The sequence below is a fragment of the Elephantulus edwardii genome, unplaced genomic scaffold (assembly GCF_000299155.1).
Source record: "Elephantulus edwardii isolate Elephantulus edwardi_28Jun2011 unplaced genomic scaffold, EleEdw1.0 scaffold00052, whole genome shotgun sequence".
Taxonomy (NCBI): domain Eukaryota; kingdom Metazoa; phylum Chordata; class Mammalia; order Macroscelidea; family Macroscelididae; genus Elephantulus; species Elephantulus edwardii.
The window spans coordinates 17457709-17485556 of NW_006399802.1; the positions used below are offsets into that span (position 1 = coordinate 17457709).

At 39.7% G+C, this 27848-nt stretch overlaps 1 protein-coding gene across 1 annotated transcript in view; it reads right to left on the minus strand.

Annotated features, from left to right (window-relative positions):
- The window catches only part of SVEP1 (sushi, von Willebrand factor type A, EGF and pentraxin domain containing 1), a 212502-nt gene that overhangs the window by 53594 nt on the left and 131060 nt on the right, over positions 1–27848 (minus strand). Inside the window, exons 22-32 of the mRNA XM_006886929.1 lie at positions 26347–26460; positions 22403–22516; positions 18157–18358; positions 17233–17390; positions 15673–15874; positions 11681–11856; positions 10492–10616; positions 8370–8493; positions 6440–6610; positions 4657–4830; positions 1960–2079 (exon numbers count right to left, since the gene is read on the minus strand). Of these exons, the coding sequence (XP_006886991.1) occupies positions 1960–2079; positions 4657–4830; positions 6440–6610; positions 8370–8493; positions 10492–10616; positions 11681–11856; positions 15673–15874; positions 17233–17390; positions 18157–18358; positions 22403–22516; positions 26347–26460 (1680 nt within the window). The remainder of the gene's footprint in view (positions 1–1959; positions 2080–4656; positions 4831–6439; positions 6611–8369; positions 8494–10491; positions 10617–11680; positions 11857–15672; positions 15875–17232; positions 17391–18156; positions 18359–22402; positions 22517–26346; positions 26461–27848) is intronic.

A 27848-nucleotide genomic window follows, 5' to 3' on the forward strand; every position in this document is an offset into this window, starting at 1 on the left:
GGTGCCAGCTCCAGGGAAAGGCCTATTTTATCTCTGTTGGTTATGAAGGAAAGTCTTTGTTACTTTCAGCATCTGCAGGTTTAGTGTTCTTTGGAGATTTCCCTATATCCTAGCTCTGGTGTCAAGGAGACCGCTACTGCAGAGGCCTGGGCCCAAAGCACTCCACTCCTGATTATTATTTCCTGGTACTTCCCCTTCTTGGTTTGCTTTCTTCTCCTATTAGCTCTAGTTAGAGAGAAGGTATTATGTCCTAGGGAACTCCCTTTACATTGGATTTAAGGCTGTAATGAGATGAAATTGTGTTGTATTTCATTCCTAATCCTTTTTCAACTTTTTGGCTAAATACATCATTAGGGATTATTACATAACTTTTTCATCATACCATTACATCTGCCCTTCAGCTCCTCCAAAATTCATGTCCTTGTCACATACAAAACACTTTCATCTTACCATATCCTCACAAAAAAGAGCTCTGGGGACCAGAAGGTTGGTAAGGGGGGTTGCACTGCAACTCCAAAGGCATGTGATCCAAAGTTTGAAATGAATCCTCCATTCTGAGACCATCCAGGGAGTGGTCCTGCCACACAGACTCGGGGTTTTGGCTAGAGTATGCTCAGGGTGGAGGCCCACAAGTAGAACTCTGCTTCCTTGGCTTTGAGTGGGCCATTTTCCTAGTGGAAGTGGTGATCCAAGCTCCAGGGTCAAATCATCCCCATTCTTCCATCTGCCTTGGGCATGACAACCTTACCTCTTTAGCTTTGTTTAGGCGGCTTAAAGGTGACCTCACATTGATAACTAAACTGGCAACGATACAGCCCTTTATACCCTAGCAAACTGTAATACTGCCTTTAGGAACTGCAGAAGGCATAGTCTTATATTTTGAGACCTTAAAGTTATCATATTCTTTGAAATTGAGGCAGCTCTGCTTCCTATACTCTATGGTCTCTTAAAAAAGCCAGCTCAGCTTCTGCCCTTCTCTGACAAATATGACAAAATGCATTAGCTCTATTGATAAATGCCCAGAGGCATCCCACCCCAAAGTATGCCTCAGCCTGGAAGCACCCAGCTCCCCTGACAAATGCTGAAATGCATCCCATTCTATTAGAGTGACAGAAGACACTGCTTCCTCTTCCTCCACGGCTTGGTATCCACGCTGTCTTGTGTTGGTCTCTTGTTCTGTGCAGAGCTCCTGGTTCTACTGCTGCTGCTGTTTCTCTGGTGCTGCTTCCCTTCATCTTTGCTGTCTCTGGTATGAGAATGATTCTCTTTTCCTGCTGAGCCTTCACGAGAACAGCCTTTGGGGTCTATAATTTCACCAGCAGTTTCTTTAGACAATTAGTATTCTTTTAGTATTGTGGTTATTAGGTGCTGTTGAGTCAGCTTCAACTCAATCTATAAACCACCAATCTAAACCTTGCCCTATTGTGCACCATCCTCAGGCTCTCCTCCATGTTCAAGGCCATTGTTACAGCCACAGTGCCAATTCATCTTGTGGAAGGTCTTCCTTTCTTCTTCTGACCCTCCATCTTTCCAGCATGATATCTCTTCCATAGGATTGATCCCTTCTGCGTACAGGAAGTGAAGAGTTCATGAAATTCTGGCAGCACCATCGCCAAGACATATTTGTTTTTCTTTTGGGACCCCATAGGATGTTCAGTGCTCTTCTCCAACACCACAGCTCAAAGGTATCAATTATTCTTCTGTCATCCTTATTCATTGTCCAGGTCTCAGATGCACAGCAAGTGATCAGAAAGACCATGGCCTGAATCAGACGCACCTCAGTCATCAAACTGACATCATTACTCCTCAGTAATGCCTTTATAAGATACCTATCTTCACTACCCTTCTGGATGCTCTTTGAAGTAGAAAATATTATCTTAGTTTTAAATAACATACATTTACAATATACTTGAATAAAAAGACAGAAACAGAAATTCCCAGTTATAAATCTATAGTTACCTGCACATGTTTTACCATCTCCTGTGTATGGCGGGGTGCAGGAACATATATAGGAACCATTTGTATTCAGACAAGATGCATGCTCACTACAATCTGATCCAACTGCACATTCATCAACATCTAAAATGAAGACCAAAATAAGTGAAAGAACACCATTTACAACCCCCATCCAAAAGATTAAATTTACAGAACAATCTAGTCAGAGATACAAAAGACTTATACAAAGAAAACCACAAACACTACATAAGAAATAAGACAGACCTGCATAAATGGAAGGGCATACAATGCTCCCGTGGGATTAACTGTCTCTGAAAACCTGCTGGAGGCTCAGCTGTGGGTCGGTTCCAACTCTCGGTACACAACAACAATGGAAGACAGCCTCTTTAAAAAATGATGTTGGCAAAACTAGATATTTATTTGCAAAAACTTAAAATCTATACCTTACACAACGTACAAAAGTAACTCAAGGAGAATCAAGAGTCTGCCTAAAATTCCAATGTTCATCAAAGAAAACACTGGGGAAAATCTAGAAGTCCTAAGCTATGACATAAAGAGAGTGTAAGTTATAACTAAAAATGCAAAATCAGCAGATAATAAACTAGATGACTGAGATCTCCTAAAAATTAAATTCTTAGATGCAAGAGAAGATTCCTCTAAAAGAGTAAGAAACAGAACCTAAAAACTGGGAGAAATATTTGGCAATGATAGATCTTCCAATAGACTAATCTCTGAAGTGTATAGAAAACTACATCTCAACAAGGAAAAGACAAATAACCCAGTTAGTTACAAAATTGACAAAGGGCATGAACTTCACATACATAAAAACATGCAGTATTTCAGATGGTCAACAAACACATGAAGAAATAATCAAGATCATTAACTCTTAGAGTGATGCAAATCAAATCAACAATGAGATATCATCTCATCCCAGCTACAATAGCAAAGATCAACAAGACAGAAAACAAAAAATAAAGACAAGGATGTGGAGAAATTGGAATTCTCCTACACTGCTTATGGGAAAAGAAGGTGGTGAAACTACCATGGAAATTAGTTGAGTGCTTCCTTAGGAAGTTGGGACTGAATTCCTATTTGATTCAGCAATCCTACTATTAGGCATATGTCCCAAATAAGAAGAGCTATGACATAAAACTCATGTTGTTATGCACAGCAATGTTCACTGCAACATAACTGACAACAGCAAAGAAATGGAAACAACTCAAGTGTCCATTAACAGAAGAGTGGCTAAAACAATGATGTACATTCACACAATGAAGTGTGTGAAAACAACAAAGGAATCATGAAACACTGCAAAGCAAGGATGCATCTAGCGGCCATAATGCAAAATGAAATAAGTCAGTCACAAAGGATTATTATGCCATAAGGCCACTGTTACAAAAACACTAAGGAAAAATTTAAACATGGAATCATTCTTGGGTGGTCACCAGGGATGGCAAGGGAGGGAATGAGGAGTAAAAATTAGTAAATAAGTAACAGGCAATCAAGACAAATGAAAAGGAAGGCACTAAGCACATTATCACTAAAGGAAAGGAAGATATCACCAGAAAAGGATTTATGGAAGTCAGAATTAAAGGAAGTGGGAAATGTGCAATTTGTTGTGGGTGCTGAATAGTGCTGAGCAAAATGTGTAAGAATAGTTGAGTGACAAAATAATTTTCTTTATAAACCTTCACTTGGGTGCCGACTGGTAAGAAACTGTGCTGTAATCCTGAAGGCATGCAGCTTGACTTCATCAGCTGCTCCACAGGAGAAAGATGGGCAATTTCCTCCCATGCAATTAACCGCCTCTGAAAACCCTCTGGAGGGTCAGCTATGGGTCAGTTCAAAACAACAAACCTTCACTCATATAACAGTAAAAAAAGCAGTATGATAAAAAAGAAAAAAGACCATTTACAAATACTCATGTCAATATATTTTTCTTTAATAAAACCATTTGGTTTTGGTTTAAAATCATTATATGTCATTTAACTGAAACACTTTATATATTTAAATATAAAGGTCATAAGTACATTCTAGGTACTTATACTATATAGTTAAAAAATTCTATTTTTTTATTCTTTACCAAAGAGGATGATCAGACATTATGTGTACTACAATCAATAATCTGGGCTGGGATAGGACATACACTATGATTTAACTGGGAGTAGAGTGGAGTGAGAAAAAAATACAGAATGTGGATAAATGAAATAGGAATATACAAGAACGTTTAGCTTAGGCAATACATTAAATTAATTGTATCAATTAATGGAAATTATTGGCTATGGATGATTGAAAAAACCAAAGGGATTTATTAAATTTCACAAAAATAAAATCTATCACAAAACTCAACAACAAAAAAATAACCAAAATCAAATCAGACAGACACCTATTGTTTTCCTAGTTTATTATAGATTTAGTGTTACTATTTGAGCTTGGTCAATTTTTTTTCTTAAATAAAAGGATAGGAGGTTTATTGGCACACAGATGTAGAGCTTGGTCAATTTTTAAAAGCTTTCTATGACATATTTGCACAGTGGCTTTGTCACCAAGGGTTTTCCAGAATTTAGTGGAGTAAAAAGATAAAGATATCAAAGAAAGACCGCAAAATTCTAGGAATTTTGGGTCATAAATAGATTTGAGGTGATTGTCACCTACAGAGTGAGAATAAGCCCAATGAGAAATTGATAAATGTTAACTCACCGAGGCATGATGGTGAGATGCCATTCCAGCTCCCGTTATCTGTACAGAACATTCTTGAGTCACCCAACAAATAGTAGCCACTGTTACACTGGTAGGTCACTGTGCTGCCAGCGTGGAAGTCCTCAGCTGAATAGAAGCCATTCTCCAAAGAGGGTGGCACCCCACAGCGAATGCCTGGAGTGGGACCAAGGTGAAGATCATTAGGAATAAAATCTAAGGACATTATGTTCATATTTTACTAGGAGTTCATTTAAGGAGGCAATTTTTTCAATGTACAGAAACATTACACTGATGTTATTGCAATGAATCAGTCAAAATTTCCTTCCTTGCTAGATGGAATTTATAAAAAAAAATTGATATGCTGGATGGTTTTAAGTCTCATGGAGAAACGTCACTATCTGCCCTTTCAGAAACAGCAGTTTTGTATTTCTCTATTTGTATTCCTCTATTCTGACTTAAGTTTCTCCACAGCTCTTACACAGTCCTTGTTACCATCATTTATTATGAGCAAGTAATATTGTATTTACATGTTTATCTTCTATCTCTCCAACAAGAATGCAAACTCTATAGGAACACAGCTTATTTTTCCTAATTGGTCTCCCTCCAGAACTTAGATCAGAGCTAGCACTTGTTGTTGTGTACCATCGAGTCAGGACCAACACATAGCTGACCCTCTGGCCAGTTTTCAAAGACAGTTCATTGCTTGGGAGGAGACTGCCCAACCTTCTTCTGCAGAGCAGCTGGTGGATTCAAACTAGGTGCCTCCGGAATCGCAGTGCAGCTTCTTGCCAGTAGACCACTGGTGTTGGGTACTTAAAAAGTTGCTGAGTGAAGGACAGCAAGCAACAAATGTTGGAGAGGATGTGAAGAGACTGGATTTCTCATACACTATTGGTGAGATTGTAAAATAGTACAACGACTCTGGAAGACACCTTGGCATTTTGTCAAACTGCTGAATATAGAGATTCCATATGACCCAGCTGTACCACTGCTAGTAATATATTCCAAGGAAAACAGAACTGAGATACAAATGGAAATTTGTACACTGATGTTCATAGCAGCATTATTCACTACAGTGAGAACAGGGAAACAGCCCAGATGTCCATCAACAAATGAAGGGACTGAGAAACTGGTAAATTCACATGATGGAATACTATGCAGCACTCAGGAGCAACAATTTTGAAAAATTCTAAATAACATGAGAAGCTTGAGAGCATTATGCTGAGTGAACTAACTCAGGTGCATAAGAACAAATACTACAGAGGGCCATTACTGTAAAAACAGAAGGTTAACCAATGAGATCTTCATGGACATACAAAGGACTCAGGGGGGCTTAGGGTGGGGTGGGGGGAAAGCACGAGGCAAAAGAGTTCAGTGGGAAGAGGGAGGGAGTGGGGAAAAAATGGACATGGATGAAGTATAATTTAAAAAAGGGAAAAATTGTTGAATGAACAAATGAATAAATACACCAGAGGCGATCTCTTTCTTATTTCCCATGTAGAGATGAGCCATGCTCCTGCAGGCCTCCAGCTCACAGTCTATCCTTCCCTCACATCCCACCTGTGTGCATGCACAGCTACCTTTCAGGATCTTTGGTCTTCATTTACTCTTCTGCCTCATGTTGACCAGCACAATTAATTACATAGACAAAGCTGTCAAAGAACATTTGCTCTATTTGTTAGCATAAAGCACCTAGTTCTTATCTAGCTTTCCTGAACAATGTTCTTATGATTGCACTATTTTTCAAGAGCCACTGAAAAGACTTCAGACAAAGGTTGCTCACGTTCACAGTGAGGAAGGGGTTGTGTCCACTGTCCTTGGTTCAGGCAGGACTGCACAGGGTTCCCGATCAGCTGGAAGCCTGGATCGCAGAACAGGCTGACTCTGGAGCCTGGCTTTAAGTCTGCTGAGAGTGTTCGCAAATGAGGTACTGCTCCTTCCAAAGGTGGGCAATCTGAGGTCAAAGGAAACAGGTGACTTGTCAGAAACATGGTGGCACTGCCACGCAGTTAGAGTTTTCAAGTCTTATTTCTCACTAGCATTTGAGAGCTCCTGTTAACAGCTTCAGTTTGCTTGGCTCCACAGTCAACACTCCTCTTGGTACCAGCAGCCAGGATATTAAAAGACAAATTGCACTGGGAAAGTATGCTATCAGAGACCTCTCCAAAATACTGAAGAACAATGATGTCAGTCTGAAGACTGAAGTGTGCCTGATACAGGCTATGGTCTTTGCAATTACTTGCTATGCACTGGAAAGCTGGACAATGACTAGGGCTGATAGAAAGAGAGTTGATGTCTTTGAGCTGTGGTGCTGGAGAAGAGTATTGAACATACCATGGACTGCTAGGAGAACAAACAGGTTCATCCTGGAGAGGGCTAAACTAGGCTGCTCCTTGGAGGCAAGGATTCTGAAGCTTCGTCTAACATACTTTGGACATGTTGCAAGGAGGGACTGGTCCTTGTAGAGTGATGTCATGCTTGGGAGTGTGGAGGGACAGTGCAGGTAAGGAAGACCCTGGATGAGATGGATTGATTCAGTGACTGGGGTAATGGGGTGGCTGTATCAGAGACAGTAAGATTGGCACAGGATAGAGCAGGGCTTAGGGCTGTCGTACATAGGATCACTATGAGCAGCAGGTGACTCAACAGCACATAACAAGAACTACTGATAGGAAAACAAGATCACATAGGGTACTTTTTTTTTTCTTTCTTAACAAACAGCTTTCCTTCTTTCAGCAAAAATCTGGTGATTTATGGGAAATGCTGTCAATATTTTAATAATATTAATGAGATGCTCTTTGTTGTCGTTAGGTGCCGCTGAGTCAAGTACCACTCATAGCAGCCCTATGGACAGCAGGTCTGAACACCGTCCTATCCTGGGCCATCCTTACTCTCTGATACACTTGATTGAGCCCATTGCTGCAGGCACTGTGTCAGTCCATCTCTCTGGGCTTCTTCTTCTTTCACTGACCCTCGACCTTTCTTACCATGGGATCGCTTTCTAAGGAACAGCTTCTCCCAGCAACATGTCCAAAGCATTAGAGACCAAGTTTTGCCATGCCTGCCTCCAAAGAGCACTCCGGCTGCCCCTTTTCCAAGATATTTCCAAGATACTAGTTCTTTTGGCAGTCCATGGGATATTCAGAGATGACATTCACAGATTCTAGGATACCTTTCAGAAACTAGTTTCACTATATTTATTTGAGACAGCTTTGATCACTTAAGAGTTTGCCTATCCAGGGTGCAGATTTTAACACTCATTACTTTCCTCCCTCCATGGCCTAGGACTGCTCTCTCACACTTGTTTAGATGGGTGCAGGAAAGGACAGAGCTAACAGCGGCCCCTCTCATACAGGAGCACTGGAATTTAGCAGATATTTTAAAAATTAACTTTATTGCTCATTCCATCCCCTTTCCCAATCTTACTCTACCTTTGTCCAAATTTCTAATTACTGTGTATCCAGCTGTACAGAAGGTACTTAGGTGATGGGAGGGTAAGAACGAGCTACAGCAGCTTGCAGCTGTCCTCTCCCCCTTGTTTAGATGCGTGCAGGGAAGGACAGAGCTAACAGTGGCCCCTGTAAGCAGCAGCCTGACAGGCACACACTGTTGGAGTCACAGTAAATTTTGAATTGTTGCTTTCTGATTAAAAAAAAGCAGAAGTTAGGCCAGAGCTGGCAAAGTTTATGGGGGGAAAAAAAGGAAATTCTAACCAGAACAGAATATGCTCTTGGAATCAATCTTCACTTTCCCTACAATTCCCGACAGGAAATCCGGCCAGGCTAATACATTTCCTTTAGTGAGTTCCTCCGGGCATGAGGTAGCCAGTGCTTTCACCTGAAAGTTGAAGAAAACATGTTTAGGGGGCTTATTTGTTTCACAGAAGTAGTTATTCTTAACTTCATATTCACTCACTTATTGCCCTCAAGCTGGAATTGACTCATGGTTGACCCCCCAGTGGGTTTTCAGAGGTCCTAAATCCCAAGAGAGGAGATTGCCCCTTTCTCTCCCCAGGAGCCCTGAGAGATTCAAACCAGAGAGTCACCATCAATTGGGATTTGGCAGCATGACTCTACCCAGGTACTAGACCACCAGAGCTCCCTTATCTTAACTTGATGTTTGTTGTGGTTTATTGTCGAATCAGAACCGATTCACAGCTGACTCTCTAGCAGGTTATCAGTGGCAGTAAATTGAACTGCAGGAAAGGCCACTGTCCATCTTTGTCCTGTGGAACAGATGGTGAATTTAAATGGCGTGTTTCCAGTTGGCAGTGCAGCTCCTTAATACGAGGCCACCAGGGCTTCCTTATTTTAACTTTTTGTTGTAGCTGACCTTCCAGGAGGTTTTGAGGAGATTGTCCATCCTTCTCCTGAGGAACAGCCAGTGGATTAGAACTTTGTGCTTTTGCAATGCAGCTTCTCACCACCTGACCACCAGAGCTCCCTTACCTTTTAACTTAGTCTTGTAGGAAACATCAATGAATGTTCTGAGGATGAGGGATTATAGGTTTTTTATATGGTATGGTTTCATAGGTGACTAGAAAGTTCTTCTCTCTTCCTTTCTCCACAACCTTGTTCCAATTATTTTCCTACTAGGCCACTGTTGCCAGAAATGTGGAAACCTACACATAGGCAATCATTTTGTCTAAAGAACTACAATTTGTTAGACAATGTAGCACTTCCCCTGTACATTGGCTAGTTTACCACTGGCGTACAGTTCAGAAAACAGAGGCTTAGAGAATTTTTGCTACTCGATAGGGAGTTGCTTTACTAACTCAAAGGTTGATTCTCTCTGGTGGTTTGAATCAGCTAGCAGCTCCACAGGAGAAAGATGGGTAATTTACAGCCTTGAAAAACTCACCAGAAGGTCAGTTCTGAGTCTGTTCTGACTTGGTGGTGATAAGTTTTGAGTAAGTGAGTTAACCACAACTAAACCTTTATCAGGGGCTTACTCCGTGCCAGGCCACGTTATTGCTGGGTGCTGCTGAGTAAGATTGTGATCCATAGATATCCGAGCGCGCAGAGGAGAACTGCCCCAAACAAGTTTCAAGGCCTTTGGCCTTTCAGAAGCACATCACCAGACTGGCTGTCAAGATGCCTCTAACTGAGTCTGAACCATCAGCTTTTCAGCTAGTGGTTGAGTGTTTCACTTTTTACGCATCATCCGGGGACTTCTAAGTCATACCATGAGATATACATGCAAGGTTTTGTTCAATTATGTGAAAAATCCTGCAGTGCAGTTGTATTTATTTCTCTTTCATTGATAATTAAACTGAAGTCTAGAGAGACTCCGTAACTTGTTCAAAATCACCATGGCATATTAATGGTAGACTCGGGCTGGTTGACTCCAGACTGTATTAAATCACTAACTCCTCTGTTGCTAGCTATGTATTTATGATCTTCAGCCAGCCTAAATTTACTCAGTGGGATTTCAAGTGCTTTTTTCCCTATGATGGATTCTATCTTTAAAAGAATATGTTGCTGTTGTTGTTGTTGTGTCCCACTGAGATGGAACTAACCGACAGCTAACTGTCCAGTGGGTTTTCAGAGGCAGTTAATTACATGAGAGGAGACTGCCCATACTTCTGACTTTACAAAATATTCATTTCTAATAAAACTTAAGAAGTCACTCAGACATGAAAGAGGGCTTCACTAAAAGCTATTGCAGAAAGCTTCTGCCTGGCTCACTCCCTGACCATTCCATCCGACGACACTGGTGTGAAATTGTGGAAACCAAGACTTTACAATAAGATATGGTATCATTAGGCTGTTCACATTTGTTCTAGGTTTGTACCTTTGCATCTCATTACTGTCATACACTGAAAATGGAATTGACCTGCTGTGGAGACAGGACATAGTCCCAGAGGTTGAGCTGGCTTATGGAGCCCACAAAAGACTCTGCCGGACTGAATCCTTCTCCTTTTTTGTCTTGCTCTTGCCCAAGAACTAAAGCACCACCACCTGAAGAGTGAGAAAGAGTCAGAGAAGAAAAATGAGAAACACTGATTGTTAATACTAAAATGGTAACAATATAAGCATGGCCACTATAAATGTATTAATTATTAAAAAGTGAAATTATTGGAATTGACTACATAATTTATCTGCAAGGACAAATTCAATGTTTTCTATAGCAACTTAAGAAATAGCTCGTATTTAGAATATTATTTTGAATGTATTAATATTTAACTGTAAAACTATATATATGCATATAATATTTTGTTATGCAAAATAGATATGCTCATTTTGCCTACTTTTCTCTGAGAAATTATCCTTCAGTAACAACCCTTTGTTCTCTTATTTCTTAGCCAACAATGCAATATTCATAAGTATATTTGTTAATAATTTAATCTAATTTATTTCCAGAACATATTAATAAGTGTTTTTGTTCAATCTTGTTTGATTAATCTACTTTCATTAAAATACCATTTAAAAATATTCTAAATCAATGAGAAAAAAGTAAAATGATATCCTATATCCTTCCGTATCCACATCGAGCAAACATATGATTATGTACAATGCTGAAAACCCTGCTTGGCTAGAACTTTTGCGCACCTTCAAATTAAAACTCTCTGAATGTTTATTTGAAGAAGAATGTGAGTTCTATTTTAATGCAGCAGAGAAAAAAATGTATTACCATTAGGAGCACTTCAGGTGTATAACTGAGAACAAGAAAACTCATCTCAATCCAACAACAGCAAAAACTCAAACCCCAAGCAAAACTAAGACAGCAGCAGTTAACCTGCTCCCTAGAAGACATTTCAGTACTTTCTATTGTTAGTTCAGCATGTTTCCTGGTAGTCTCAGCACACGTGTAGAAGGTGTCTCTTCTACAGAAAATCATGTAGCTGGCTTAGGAAAGAGCTTCTGATAATTCAGAATCTGGATAATCAGAGGAAGGTAAATGTGACATATAACTGTTGATCTTTGTCTAAAATCAAGGACAACAAAAAGGAGCATTCTTGGTCTATCTACAGACCACCATCTCCAGAGTCTCACAGAACTATATTCAGTTTGCTAAGACATACCAGGTATGGCTGAATCAACAGAGAGGCCAGAGCCACCATCTGATAATTTCCCATCGATATATACTTTCCAAGCTCCACCAGCACTTGTCCAAGTGATTCCAATATGGTGCCATTTGCCATCATTCACTGAGGGGCAGTCTGTTATCCTTTCCTTGCCATTCACATAAAGAACCCAGCTGTTGAGAGAAAGATTCCAGGGACACATCAGTTATAAAGGACAATTCCTTCCATGTGCTGATTTATCTTATTTTGTAAACATATTGCTCACTTTTCCCTATTTGGTCATATTTCATAGGAGTAAATTATATTAACTAACCACATTTTATTCTAGATTATTGAAGGGTAAGAGTAAGTCTTAGGATGAGCTAAGAAAAGTGAGTTAATTTGAGACAGGTTATCAACTGTGGCTGACTCTGAGAAAAATGGGAATCCCAGAACATTTAATCGTGCTAATGCGAAACCTATACTTGGACCAAGAGGCAGTTGTCAGAACAGAGCAGGGCAACACTGAATGGTTCAAAATTGGGAAGGGTGTATGCCAGGGATGTGTCCTATCTCCATACCTTTTCAACCTGTATGCAGAGCAGATTATCCGAGAGGCTGGGCTCTATGAGGAGAAGCGTGGGGTTAGGATTGGTGGAAGATCTATCAACAATCTACGGTATGCAGATGACACAACCCTGCTCGCTGAAACTGAGAAGGACCTCATGCACTTACTGCAGAGGGTCAAGGACTGCAGCCTCAATATGGATTGAGGCTCAATGTCAAGAAGACAAAAATTCCCACCACTGGACCGATCGGTAGCATCAGGATGGATGGCGAAGAGATTGAGATTGTTCATAGCTTCAGTTTGCTTGGCTCCATGGTCAACACTGTTGGCACCAGCAGCCAGGAAATAAAAAAACGTATTGCGATGGGAAAGTCTGCGGTTAGGGACCTCTCTAAAGTACTCAGGAGCAACAGTGTCTCTCTGGAGACTAAGGTCTGCCTGATACAGGCCATGGTTTTTGAAATCACTTGTTATGCATCAGAGAGTTGGACAATGACTAGGGAGGATAGAAGGAAAACTGGTGCCTTTGAACTGTGGTGCTGGAGAAGAGTATTGAATGTTCCATGGACTGCCAAGTTAAACCAGGCTACTCCTTGGAGGCAAGGATTCTGAGGCTTTGTCTGACATACTTTGGACATGTTGTAAGGAGAGACAGGTCCTTGGAGAGGGGCATGTTGTAAGGAGAGACAGGTCCTTGGGTAGGGTGGAGGGACAGCGCAGGAGGGGAAGACCCTCTATGAGATGGATTGATTCAGTGACTGGGGTAATTGGGATGGGTGTGTCAGGGGCAATGCGATTGGCACAGGATAGAGCAGGGTTTAGGGCTGTTGTACATAGTGTCGCTATGAGTCTCAAATGACTCGACGGCACATAACAACAACAATAACATCAACTGGGTGTTTTGCAGAGGGCAAATCAAGAGGGGAAAGAGTTAATTGAAACAAATGTTTGGCTGTTTTTTCTCTAGCAACCATGACAAAGCTTCCAGTGTTCCAGAGAAGGTAAGTTTTATTTTGTGATTGCCAAAGCACCCACCAGCAGATAAAGTAAATTGATTTAAAGAAAAGAATTATAGAAAACTAAACCAGGGTGGCCAACTAGGAGAGATTTCCAACAATTATGTAAAGAGACAAAGATGATAAGCAAATCAAAGGGACAAACAAAAATAAAATAGAGATTTCCCCCATTATTATAAACCAAAACTCAGTCCTCCATAAGCAATGACTCCTCCTTTTCTCTTCTCCGTTGCTTCTGGCTGTTATTAAATAAATTCTGGCCTCCATACACTTGCATTTTCTTATCCTTTCATTTAAGTAAGGTCAACAATATTTGCTTTTTGTAATGTACTTATTTCACCCAGTACAATGTCTTCAAACTCCATCCATATGATAGTTATAGCAAGACTTTTCTTTTCCTGGTTGAGCAGTAAGGATGCTATTGTATATGTGTTTGTTATTGTTGTGTACCGTCAAGTTGGAGCCCAACCTATAGCTGATCCTCCAGTGGGTTTTCAGAGGCAGTTAACTGAATGGGAGGAGACTGCCCATCCTTCTCCAGCAAAAGAGCTGGTGGCCTTGAAGAACTGCATGCCTTTGGGACTGCAGTGCAGTTTCCTGCAACTATGCTACCAGAGCTCCCTTTGTATGTATGTACTGCATCTTATTTATCATCTGTTGATGAACTTTTAGGTTGTTTCTCCCTTTTGGCTACTGTGAATACTGCTGCAATGAATACTGGCATACAAATACTGAATTTCTGCTTTCAGTTTTTGAAATGTTTTGTTTTTGAAATGTAATTTCTAGATCATATGGTAATTGTATTTTTAGTTTTTTTAAGAACTATCACACTGTTTTCTACAACGCTGTACCATTTTGCATCCACACAAGCAGTGGATAAGGGTTTCAGTTTCCCCAGATCCATGACACTATTTATCATATTTTGTTTGACTTTTTAAATCTTAGACATCCTATTATTATTATTATCCTATTGTTATTATGTGCAATTGTCAGAGTCTATAAACTGTATGGGAGGAGATTGCTCATCTGAGTGTGAGTGAAATTGTATCTCATTGCGGTTTTTATTTCCACCTGTTCGATTGCTAATTATTTTTAACATTATTTTCATGTATTTGGTAGCCATTTGAATGTCTGAATGATTTTATAAAAAAATTCTATAGAAGAATCCTCATTAAAAGGTGGAAAATATAGTCAGAATTTTCTCCCTCCACTCTAGAAGTCAGCTGGCTGGCTGACGTCGCAGTGGTGATCTCTTCTTGGTGGCAGTCAGGCAAGGGAAGAGTCTGGGGTCCTTTTTGTTGTGTGTTACTGTTTTTTTTCCTCCCTCAAAAGTGGGTAGCCTTGAGCCTTAGACTAAGGGTAAAGGTGGAGGCCTGCTCAAAGGTGTGACTTTAAAATAATTGATGAGGTGATGGGCCTGTGGGCTGGCCTGGGGCCTGGGGCTTGGAGTCTCCCTCCACTCTGGAAGTTGGCTGGCTGGTTGATGTCTTGGTGGTGGTGTCGTCTTAATTTTAGAAGAATATTTTTTTAAAGACACAACAATCACTTGTATATTTACTGTATTGGACAATTTGGGAGTTGCTGTGATGCTGAACATTATTCCATAATTGTGCCAAATACCATAATGGTTACCCATTATGCACAATGCTTGGATGAGCTTCCAGATTGATTCATGTTGGAAAGCAGGAGTGGCATCCACTTCCTAAACTAGATGGCTCTGGAAACTCTACAAACTCTCTTATAATGTACAGAAATGATGTTAATTAGAGAAAAGAGGTCTTTTGTGCAAAGCTTACTCTGAGTCATATTTGACTCAACAACACTTAAACACTGCTAAGTGAGACTAGTGCTGTTAATCTGAAGGAACATTCTCCCACTTTTCACACCATTCTTTGTCAATGTGCTGTATGAAGTAACCTGGGTTTTCTGTGATGCTGAACCTTGTGCCATGAGGATATCAAATACCATAATGTTTTCCCGTTGTTTGGTGGAGCTCCCACTTGTAAAACAGGCTGGGAAGCAAGAGTTTGCATCCTCTTCCTAAACCACTTGCCTCTGGAAACTCTATGAACCTGGAGAAACACTTATAGCTATGGAAAGGCATTAGCTCTTTTGTTCACAGAGTCGCTATGAGTCGACCCCAACTTGACGGCAATCAACACCACCACTTATGTATATATATATAAAAAAATTACAATAAAAATTACTGTCCTTCTGGAGCACTGGACCATCCTTTTTTCTCTTGCTCTGATCTCATCTCCACCCTGGTGCCAGGATGAAATTCTGAGCCTGAGCTCTCCAAGGCTGGTCCCCTGTACCACTTCATGGTCTTTTCCACTTGACATTTATTTATGCTTTATTCTAGGCAAGTTATTCACATCCCCTAGAACTGCATGTGATTACTACTACCTGATACTTCTGCTTACCCATTATAATCAGTCAGGAGGAAAGTATTATCATTGCCATTCTCAAGTGCATAGGAAATTGGTGTTCCATAGTTGTTGATGTCAGAGGATTTCATCCAGAAAGCGCAGGTTAAAGCACTGAGAGATGGAAGCACTCCATCCAGCATGACATAACCATAGATTCCAGAAACCTCAAAATCCAGGTTAAAACTCGTAGGCTGTTCTGTAGTGAATAAGAACAGTATAGAGATCATGGTACTTGCCAGGCATCTTTCATTGGTTTGAACTGGAATTGACTTCAGTTCAAACAAGTAAGCAGCAGATAAGTAATATTATTGCCAAAGGAAGGTCGTATGATTGTGGTGGATTGAGAAGTTTCAAAGCTATTTATTATTTACAAAGTAGACAGTATTCTTTTTAAATTAGATAATCTGTGGGTCTCTAAGATGGTGAGTTTTAGATGCAATGTCCTACTCCTACTCAGAACTCTGGCTTTTCTCTATTTACTGAGCAATTCAGCTGTGACTTAACTCTGCATATCCTACTTGATAGAATTAAAGTGCTACCGTTAAAGACCCAGTTCCCTTGGAAAGCCATTTAAGATGGGTTTATCTTTGCAATTATGTGCTATGCATCAGAGAGTTGGACAGTGAATAGGGATGATAGAAAGAGAACTGATGCCTTTGAGCTGTGATTCTGGAGAAGAGTGTTGAATATACCATGGACTGCTAGGAGAACAAACAGGTTTGTCCTGGAGAAGATGAAGCTGGAATGCTCCTTGGAGTCAATGATTCTGAAGCTTCGTCTGATATACTTTGGGCATGTTGCAAGGAGGGACTCATCCTCAGAGGGACATCATGTTTGGGAGATTAGAGGGATGGTACAGGAGAGGAAGATCTTCGATGAGATGGATCGATTCTGTGATTGGGGTGGTGGGAGTGAGTGTGTCAGAGATGGTGAGGTTGGCACAGGGTAGAGCAGTGTTTAGGGCTCTTGTACCTAGGGTCGGTATGAGTCACAAGCGACTCGATGGCACATAACAACAAGAAGCATGCCCAGGGACTCTAACTGCCTAAATCAAATCCTTACCAAAGTATTTGAGGGGGGGGGGGAAATCACATAGAATGTGAAGAATCCAGCACAATAAGTACAATTTTCTCCCCATAAAGTTCTAAGTTTCAATTTCCTCACCTGTGCTATTGAAGATTATAATTGTACCTGGTGTATTGGATGGCCACCAGGTTTAGTGAGTAGCATAAACAGTTAAGCACTACCTGAAAGGATGGAAGTTTGAACTAACCCAGAGATGCATCAAAAAACAGACCGGGTAATGTGCTTCTCAAAAGTCACAGCCTAGGGAACCCATGGAGCAGTTCTATTCTACACAGTCACTGAATTGAAATCAGCTTGAGGGCAACTAACTGCAGTAGTTTATAGAATGGCTGTGAAAATATTAAACAGCACAAAATGCTTGGCATAGTTTTTGGGAAATAAGGCAGTGTTCGGTCCAGATAAAATGAGATATTACTACTATATTGCTATTTGAATTACTGTTTTTTTTATAACAATGAGTTTATATACCTGTTTCACATCGACTGCCTGTAAATCCTGGCTGGCATTTGCAACTGTATGAGTTTAATTCATCCACACAGGTGGCTTGGTTTCTACATGGGTCAGACTGACATTCATTGATGTTCAGTTCACAGTATGGCCCTGTGAAACCTGCTACACAATTGCATCTGAAAGGAAATAAAACAATATTGGTAGAACAGTTGAAGAAAGGCATTAGAGGAAGTCCTCTGTTTATAACAAGATTGTTTTAAAAGAAATTGATAATTGATAATGCTCTCCAGTCCTTCCCAAGTTAGGTAGTAATTTACAAAATCATTGCTGCTGCATGCTGCATAGTATTCTATCATGTGAATGTACCATGATTTCTCAATCCATTAGATTGTGGTTGGACATCTGGGCTGCTTGCACATTCATATGATGTTGAATAATGCTGCTATGAACATTGGTGTACACATAATTATTTTTGACAGTATCTTGCTATTTGTTGGGACACTGTGATGAAAAAGGTTGGAGACAGGAGGAAAATGGAAAATGTTGCAACTGGAGAAACCTCCTCCAACTCCAGCTGCCTGGACCAGTCTGATCTATGAATCTGGGGAACATGCTGGCTCCCAAAATTGCATGAGCCATTTCCTTGATGGCTTGTGAGTTTCTGTGAGATGTTGCAGTGACTTATAAAAGCCAAAGACAGATGAAAGCAAGACTGGAGGAAGAGGAATAGCTGGTGTTAGAGATGATGGAGTGGTAAAGTAGTTTGGAAATGCTGGACACTTGGAAACCTCTGCTTCCTAGGAATCATATTTGTACTAATACTTTGAAAAGACATTATTCCTGCATTGATTCAGGATTAAAAAAACTATTTCACAAAGAGTACAGAATGACTAACAGTTAAGAAAATAAAAATACAGAGAAGAATCAGATAGAGCCTTTCACCTGAAGCTATTGATGCCGTCTTTACAGGTAGCTCCATTTTTGCATGGCTGACTGAGACATTCATCCACATTTTTTTCACAATGGGGACCCAGAAACCCAGGTGGGCATTTACACAGGAATCCTCCAACCAGGTCTTCACAGACTGCATTATTTAAACACGGGTTTGGTTGGCATTCGTTGACTTCTATTTCACAGTGCAGACCTGGGGATGCATGAGGAAGAGAAAGAACCCAAATAATTAACTCCCTGGGGAAAACAGTCATCAAGGTTTTCACCAATTACTGTTTTTGAAAGGATTTGAATGGAGGCTGCTGGGAAGCTAAACCACTCACCTAGAAAATTGGTTTGAGAGTCAATTCTTGAATGAGCTTTTGAATTTTGCATTTTTTAAAATCTACTCTTTTCATTGCACGTTTTGGCTTTTTTTTTTTCTGAAACAGAGATTAGTAAATGTATATCTAATCGAGATAATGTTGTGTGCCACTAAGTTGGAACTGACTCGTTGCCGACCCTCCAGAGGTTTTTCAGAAGCAGTAAATTATACTGGAAGAGACTGCCCATCCTTCTCCCATGGAGCAGGAGGTGGAGTCTAACCACATGCCTTTGGGATTGCAGTGCAGCTTCTTACCACTAGGTCAACAAAGCTCCTTAATTGTGATAATGGTTATAACATTTATTTTTCCAGTTTTTTACCCTTTCCTCTTTCTTTCATTAGCAATTTTCTAGACTTAAAAAAAATCTGTTGATTAAGTTTCATATGTATTTTTATACACCATATTTAGGAGCTCTGGTGGCACTGTATACAGCAGGCTGCACTGCTAATCTAAATATTAGTATCTCTGATGGCTCCAATTCCCCAGCAGCTCCCAGGGACAAAGAATCAGTCTTTGTCTGTATGGCTGACAGCTTTGGAAACTTGATGGAGGTCAGAACAGACTTCACAGAAGTCAGTTTGAGTTTTTTTTTTTTAGTATATTGATATTTACAATCTGGACTTCTGATTGAAGAATAGATGAGGTGTGGATGACATCAAGGATATCATTCATGAAGAGAGGAAAAGGTTATTACAAAGACAGAGCAGAAAGAAAAACCCAACATGGATGTCAGAAGAGACTCTGAAAATGGCATTAAGATATAAAGGAGCCAAAACAAAGAGATACTGAAGGAAAAGAACTGAACAGAAGATGTCAAAGGACAGCTCAAGAAGACAATAAAGGAATGTGAAGAGAGCTGGAATTGGAGAATAAAAAGGTAAGAATTCACTCAGCATTTCTCGAGTTGAAAGAGCAGAAAAACAAATTCAAGCCTTGAGTTTCAATACTGAGAGATATGGGTAAAATCTTGAATGACCCAGAAAATATTAAAAGAAGATGTAAGGAATATAAAGAGTCATTGTACCAAAAAGAAGTGACCAACATGGAACTATTTCAGGAAGCACCAACTGAATAAGAGCCAGTGGTAATGAAGGAAGAAGTTGAAGCTGTACCAAAGGCACTGGTAAAAAAAATAAAACCCCATGAATCTATGGGACACCTATTGATATGTTTCGACTAGTAGATGCAACCCTGGATATGCTTGTTAGGTCTATAAATTGCCATTCGAAAGAACACTGACTCATGTATGCAAATAGTAAGAGTGCTTTATACTGCAGAACAAACTCCAGTATGCATGCAGGGTCCACCAGTCAGTAGAGCAGGTCCACAAGCCTTTTATGGGTTAAGGTAGGCCAGGTTTACCAGGATGAGGTAATTTGGAACATGATTGGTGGGGGAGGGGAGCAGTTACATGGGTCAATTTGTGACTGGCTTTTGCCTAGGCCAGTCAGCCAGCCCACCTCTGCCCTTTCCTGTGTCACATACACACTCCGCCTGTGTCACATATGCATGTCCTTGTGTTACATACATAGACATCAGGCACAGATAGCTAACCTTGAGATTAGACCCTCGGTTTTGGTGGTTATCTTGTGGCAGCTTTCTCTCCTAATCAGCTGCCTCTAGAGCAAAGAACTTTTATGGCCTGCTAGGTCAGGCTTAAGATGGAGGCTAGGCACAAAATAGAGTCTACTCCAGCTTTTCTGCTGTATACTGGTGAGCACTGAGAGGACTATATAGCTCAATGCTCACCAGTATACAGCAGAAAATCTGGAGAACAGTTGCCTGCCTGACTTACTGGACGAGATTCTTATTTGTTCTCATTCCAAAAGATGGTGATCCAACAGATGTGGGAACTATAGAACAATATTAATACTATCACATGCTAGTAAAATATTACTGAAGATCATTAAAAAAATGGCTGGAATAGAGAAGTGTCAGAACGTGAAGCTGAGTTTAGAAGAGGCCATGGCACCAGGGATAGCTTTGCTGATGTCTGATGGATCCTGGCTAAAAGCAGAGAATAACAGAAGAATGTTTGTGTTTTATTGACTTTGCAAAGGCATTTAACTGAGCGAATTATAACAAATTATGGCTAACACTGAGAAGAATAGGACTCCCAGAACACTTCATGCTCACATGAAACTGATACCTAGACCTCTTAGTCTTGTTGTCTGAAAAGAGCAAGGGACACTACATGATTAAAAATCAGAAAAGGTATGCAACAAGGTTTGTGAAAAGGTGTGCCACAAAGGTGTGCAAAATGTTGCAACAAGATGTCCTCTTGCCATATCTATTCAATTTGTATGTTGAACATATAATTTGAGAAGCTGGACTCTGTGAAGAAGAATATGCACCAGGATTGGAAGAAGACTCATAAACAATCTGCATTATGCAGATGACAAAACCTTGTTTGCTGAAAGTGAGGACTTGAAGCACTTGCTGTGGAAGATCAAAGACTAGCATTCAATTTATCTCAACATCAAGAAGACAAAGATTCTCACCACTAGAAAGACAGACAGTACCATGATAGATGGAGAAACAATCGAAACTGTTAGCAATTTCATCTTACTTTGATCCACAATCCACAGCAGTGGTACCAGAAGTCAGGATACTAGGAAATGTATTGCATTAGGAAAGTGTGCATTCAGGAACCACACCAAATTACTGAGGAGCAACAATGTCAGTATGAAGACTAAGGTGCTGTTGATTCAAGCCAGGGTCTTTTCAATTACTTGCTGTGTGCCTGAGAGCTGGACCATGAATAAATATGACAGAAGAATAATTGATGTCTCTGAACTAAGGTGTTAGAGAAGCGTGCTGCATAACCCATAAACTGCCGAAAGAATAAATAGGTATGTGTTGGAGAAAGTACAGCCAGAGTGCTCCTTGGAGGCAAAGACAACAATGCTTCATTTCATATACTTTGGGCATGTTGCTGGGAAAGGTTATACCTTGGAAAGCCATCAGGCTTGGAAAGGTGGAGCGTAAGCGAAAGAGAGGAAGACCTTCAACAAGATGGATTGATACAATGATTATAACAATGGGTTCAAGTATGTCAGAAATGATGAGGATAGCACAGGACAGGACATGTTTCAGACTTGTTGTTCATAAGATCATATGCAACTCAGTGACATTTAACAATAACAAAAATATAACTACCATATTTACCAAGTTTGGGTTTTTTTAGTATATCTATATTTAGGGAGTCTGAGGGTTTTTTTGCATATGTCTGACTTAATGGTAAGGAGCTGCACTGCCATTCTGAAAACACATGGTTCAAACCCACATGCTGCTCCATGGGAAAGCTGGGCAATTAATTTCCTCCCATGTAATATTCTGTTTTTTTTAAACCTGCTGGAAGATCAGCTATGGGTCAGTTCTAACTTGATGGTACTTTACAACAATATATTACCATACTATCTTGTGCCCATTTGCAAAATGATCTGCCATGAATTATACCCAGTTCCTTACTGGATGTTTGTCTTATCATGCAAGTTCTTGTTTCCCCCTCTCTCTTCCCCCTTTCCTCCCTTCTCCCTCCCTTAAAACCCTGCCTCCCAGATTTGTAGAGGATTCTGATGAATTTGGTGTTTTAATAATATTGGTTATTGATCTGAAACACACACACACACACACACACACACACACACACACACACACACACTTCATTATATAACAGAATTAGAAAAAAAATAGTCGTTGACTGAGAGAAATGTTCCCCCCAAAGAAGCTGTTAGATTTATTTGATTCTGTAGAGCCCTTCTTTTTTCTTCTTAGTGCTTTTAGAATTCAAAGGGAATATTAGTAAACTTGTAATATGTGAAGCACTACCGAGTTTTTAAGACAATGTAGGAAGAAAGGAAACATATTACCTGTGAATCCTTTCATACAAGTGCAGTGATAGCCAGCCAAACCATCAACACAGGTTCCTTTGTTCAAACAGGGACTCGAGCTGCACTCATTTATATTTTCTTCACATAGCTGACCTGCACAGGATCACAGACTCTTTGAGCTGAAGAAACCGAAAGACTTGAAGACCAGCCCTTTCTACCACCTTATTTAAACAGAATAATTAGCAAGCATTGATTTCATATTTGTGAAACATTTTGCTGTTTACAAAGATACCTTTAAATAAAAGGCTTTCTGGAATTCTACAAACTTCAATTCAAACCAACCAACACCAAAAAAATTCTACAACTGTGTCCAACGAGAAATTTGACACTATTTTCAGTATGCAATGGAAAAGGAATAAACAAGTCATATTCCTTAGTTATGAAGTTAAGTATAATTTGCTTAACACATAGGTGTTTTTTTGTTGTTAGCATTTACCACACTGAAGTGTCTATTTCTTTTACAGATAATGGTTACAATGTTTGAAGAAATTAAGGAAGAAATATATTACATAAGGAAAACAACTTATTTTGTTTTGTAAACTGGGAAAACACAGCCAAACACCTGTGCAGCTGTACCATTTTCTAGGTGATCACATTTAAGACAAATGATATAATTCAAACCCTTTTTATAGACCTAGTAAGTGAAACAGAAAGCAGACTGACATTCCCTCAGTGAGGCACAAAAATAAGCACAGACTTTTAAACCTTCAAGTTCATGAATGAATATATAAAACTTCCCTGATTGGAAGAAGTTAGAGTGCTTAAATGTAGAACTTCTGAAATTCTATAATACATCCCAAAATTTATGTACTTTAGCAACATGAAAATGGGTGGGGGCAAAATTCACCAGTAAAAGTCAGTTTTGAGAATAGTACATACTGTCTTCATTTTGTAGGCAGCTGACAATGAATTCAGTATTGATTTTAGAAGCCTGCATCTCTTTTACCCACAGGACATGTCTGCCATTCTGGCCACAGCTTTCCTGAGGATTTAGCGCAGGGTTACTAACTTGAGAGGCAGAATTTAGGTAAAGATGTAAGAGGTAGAGCTGCATCATTATGATGTTGCATGCACAAATGTAAACAGAAATACCAAGAGGGTTGGGAGGGTGTGGGAGAGAGAATATTGAAATTGTGCAAGCTATTTGGTTAAAAGTTCAGCAGTTGAGTGAATGCATGATCTGCGTGAAGTTATTGTTATTAAATGCCATTAAGCTGGCTCCAACTCACAGCTACCCGATGTACAACAGACTAGAACAAAACTTCCCCCAATCTTGCACCATCCTCACAATCTCTCTCGTGCTATGTCCACTGTTAGAGCCACGGTGTCTCTCCATATCCTTGAAGGTCTTCCTCTTTTTCACTGACACTTTACTTTTCCAATTTTCTCAAGGGACTTGCCTCTCCTGATAAAATAACCAAGACTATGCAGCTTCCATTGATTTCGGAGTCTGCATGCCTTTCAGAATTCAAGCTGAGTGCAATATGTATAAAGAGATATATGGCAAGCCACCTACTTTATCTTGTGTACATGATACATTTTTCACTGTTGTTGTTCAGTCTTCTAGGTCATATAGCCCTGGCGTGTCCACTTACTGTACAGAGGTAACCTGTGGTCACTGTGAAGCTGAACACTGTGACACTGACGTGTCAAATGCGATAATGGTTACCCATCGTGGACAGTGTTTGGTGGTGCTCCCCGATTAAAACAAGCTTGGAAGCAGGAGTGGCATCCACTTCCATAAATAGCTTGCCTCCAGAAACCCTATGAACCTGGAGAAAGGATGAAAGTCATACACGCAAGTGTCGAGGACTTTCCTTCATAGGGTCACTATGAGCCATCTATGACTTGATGGCACTTAGCAACAACAACAACAACATATGATACATTGTCTTTTCCCTTCTTGGAAGCAAAACAGGAAACACAGCATGCCTATATATCTTACTTGTGTTTTAAGGGATTTCCAAAGGTTATTTTGAATACTCATATGTTTCTCTTATATTCAGACTTTGGACTAAACTTCCAGGTAAAATGTGATTGTATTATATGTAAACGCAATATAATTCTCCATATAACTATGATTATTATCACTGCAGGAAATGCAAATTAAGAATATGCATTAGCACTAATTAAGAAATTGCTCTTGTAAAAGATAACATTTTAATTTCTTTAAAATTGAATTTCAGAATTATTTTTGTGTAATAAAGACATTAGATACTGGTTTCCTTAAAGTGCTTTATCAATTGTAATGAGTACAGTACAGAAAATTAGAGGTCCATGTGTTTGAAAAGACAATCAAGTGTTTTTTGTATGTAACAATAATTGTTTGAGTTATGTACAGTACTGGATGATTTAGATATTACCTCATCACATACCCCCAAATAACTATGTTATTAGAATATTACTACTTATAAAATAATAAGTACTATTCTATATCATGAGAGCCAATCACACATATTATAATAATTATAATATAATTGAACAAATGGAGAATAAGGTCAATACTTGTAAATTCAATGTTTTTTGGGGAAAATGTAGAAGTTAGAAGTTAGAGTATAAGGAGCTCTGTTGGTAAGAAGTTGCTCTGCAATCCCAAAGGCACATGGTTCAAATTTACCAGCTGCTTAGCAGGAGAAGGATGGGCAATCTCTCCCCCTGGGATTTATTACCTCTAAAAACCTGCTGGACGGCCAGCTATTGATCAGTTCTGACACTATGGCACACAACAACAGTTAGAAGTTGCAACTCTTTGGCTTAAATAAGAAATATATTAAAATATTCATACTTATTTACATTAAAATAGAAGAGGCAAAACCCCATTAGAATCTGAGGGATCTCAAGGGTCATAGTGAGTAATAACTATATACACATGTACATGCACACACTCTAGTAATAACTACACACGCATGCACATACTTACATTAAAAGAAACACACACTTCACAGCTTAAGTAAAATGCTAGGGAAGAGGTAGGGGAGGATCCAAAATTTACTAGGCTTCCAATATTTTCTCTCATGTGATGGCCTCCATTTGTTCCTACGACAAATGCCACAAACCAGCTGACGAAGATGTGGCTCAAAACCAAGCCTGGGAGTTAGGAACTTTTATACACTGCTGGCAGGATTGTGAAATGGAACAACCACTCTGGAAGGCAGTTTGGTGCTTCCTCAAAAAGCCAAACACAGAAATTCCATATGGCTCAGCTACTCTACCACTTGGAATATACCCAGAGAAAATGAGAACTGAGGGACAAACAGAGACTTGCATACCACTGCTTATAGCAGCATTATTCACCATCGCAAGAACATGGTAACAGCCCAAATGCCCAACCACAATGGGATGAATTGAGATATTATGGCACGTCCACACAATGGAATACTATGCAGCACACAGGAGCAATGATTTTGTAAATCACTACATAACAAGGGAGGGACTGGAGAGCTTAATGCGAAGTGCACTAACTCAGTCTCATAAAGACAAATACCATTTAAGACCATTATTGGAGAGTGTGTACAAGAATCCAAGGTGGGAGAGGGGGGCTTAAATAAAGGGTCGCACGACTTGATGGGTGGAGGGAAGGATTGGTAAAGAAAAAAGGGAAAGATCAAGTGTGAAAAACAATGTATATGTAAACCAGTATTAAAAAAAAAAAAAAAGAAAAAACCCAAACTAATCAACCAACCAAAAACCAAGCCTAGAGGTTTTACACATTTCCATCAATTTTATACTGCCAAATTAGTATCTTACTCTCCTAAATAAAACCAGGATAATGAAAAGGAGATTTCCCAATGTATAGAAATTAAATTAAGAAACATGGCTGTTCAATATAATACCCTGTGAATGTGTCCTAACAATGCCTTCAAAGTTTAATAATATGTTAATGGTTCCAAAGCCTAAACTGTAAACACAAGACCTTCCCTTACCTGTGTAACCAGAAGGGCACTCACAAATAAATTCTCCAACTTGGTCTTTGCAGATTCCATTGTTAAGGCAAGGCAGTGAGCTGCATTCATCAATGTCTGTTTCACACTTTAAGCCTAAAATGCAAACACATTGAAGAAGGGCAGAAGGAAGGGTTAACAGAAATAAAACCTCTGTAGCTTCCCTTTGTTCTGAGCGCAGAAACGTTCCCATGCAAAAGCTACCTCTCTTTAATAAATTTCTAGCTTGCCTGAAGTACTGTGTTGTAGTCACTCATTTTGTCATTTTTGCTAGTGGGAGGAAAGGACCTGCAATTTTGAAAGCAGTTATTCTTTAACAAACCCATCAATCTGAATTTATATAGGGTGGGAAGGAAGGAAAGGCACATGTATTTTGTAGGCTGTAGTGAGTTGTGATGCCAACCCAAAGGTCACACATCCTCATGGTTCCAACCCACCAGCAACTCCAAGGGAAAGATACAACAGTCTCCTCTCATTACAATTCACAGCTTCAGAAACTTGACAGAGTGTTGCTGTGCATCCTGTCTTACTCACCTGCCTTGTGTATAACAACATTGAGTTAATTTTTTAAAAGGAATACATTGTCTCTTTTTAAGTAGTTTTTTAAAAGGTAAAAGTAAAAATAGATTTATTAGAAAGTTATGCCCCAAAGATTAAAGGGACCTTCTTTACCTTGGAAAGGAAATGTGGAGGTGTCCTCTAAATAATTTTAAGATATATTTACAAGGATGCGTCAAAAAGCCAAGTTTTATAAATTGGAAATAAAGGATTAAAAAAGAAAATTAGAAGCATGAAATGTGGCCAAGAATTAGGTTAATTCCAATGTGAAAAGCTGTTACATGCTAGGGAGTCAACTCAAACAACAGCAATCCTACAGGACAACAGAATTACCCCATAGCCTTGACTAGGCCATACTTTTTACGGGAGTAGATCACCAGGTCTTTTCTCTGCAGAACTGCTGATGGGGTAGAACCATTGACCTTTTTGTTAGGTAACTGAGTTCTTAACCACGTCCAGGGCTTCTTCCAAGGTGAAAAATATTGTGAGGTGCAGTCTAGTCAGCTCTGACTTAGAGCTGCTCTATTAGAACAGAACACTTGTCCTATGCCATCCTCACAATCTTTGCAGCCTGAGCGCACTGCTGCAACTGCTGGGTTAATCCATCTGGTCGAAGCTCTTCCTCTTTTTTCCTGACCCTCTATTTTACTAAGTGTAAAGCACTTCTCTAGGACCTATCCAACACAGTAATGTATCCAAGTATGAAAAATGAGGTCTCACCAAGCTTGATTCCAGGGAACATTCTGGTAGTACTTTTTCCAAGATAGACTTGTTTTGTTCTTTTGACAGTTTATGGTATATGCAATATCTTTTTAAAAATTAATTTAGTTTGTTTATTTTTCATTTCAATGCACATCTACAGAGATTTTGGAATTCCATTAATTCATTGTTGCACCCTTCTCCCCGCACAAACCCTTCCCCCCCCC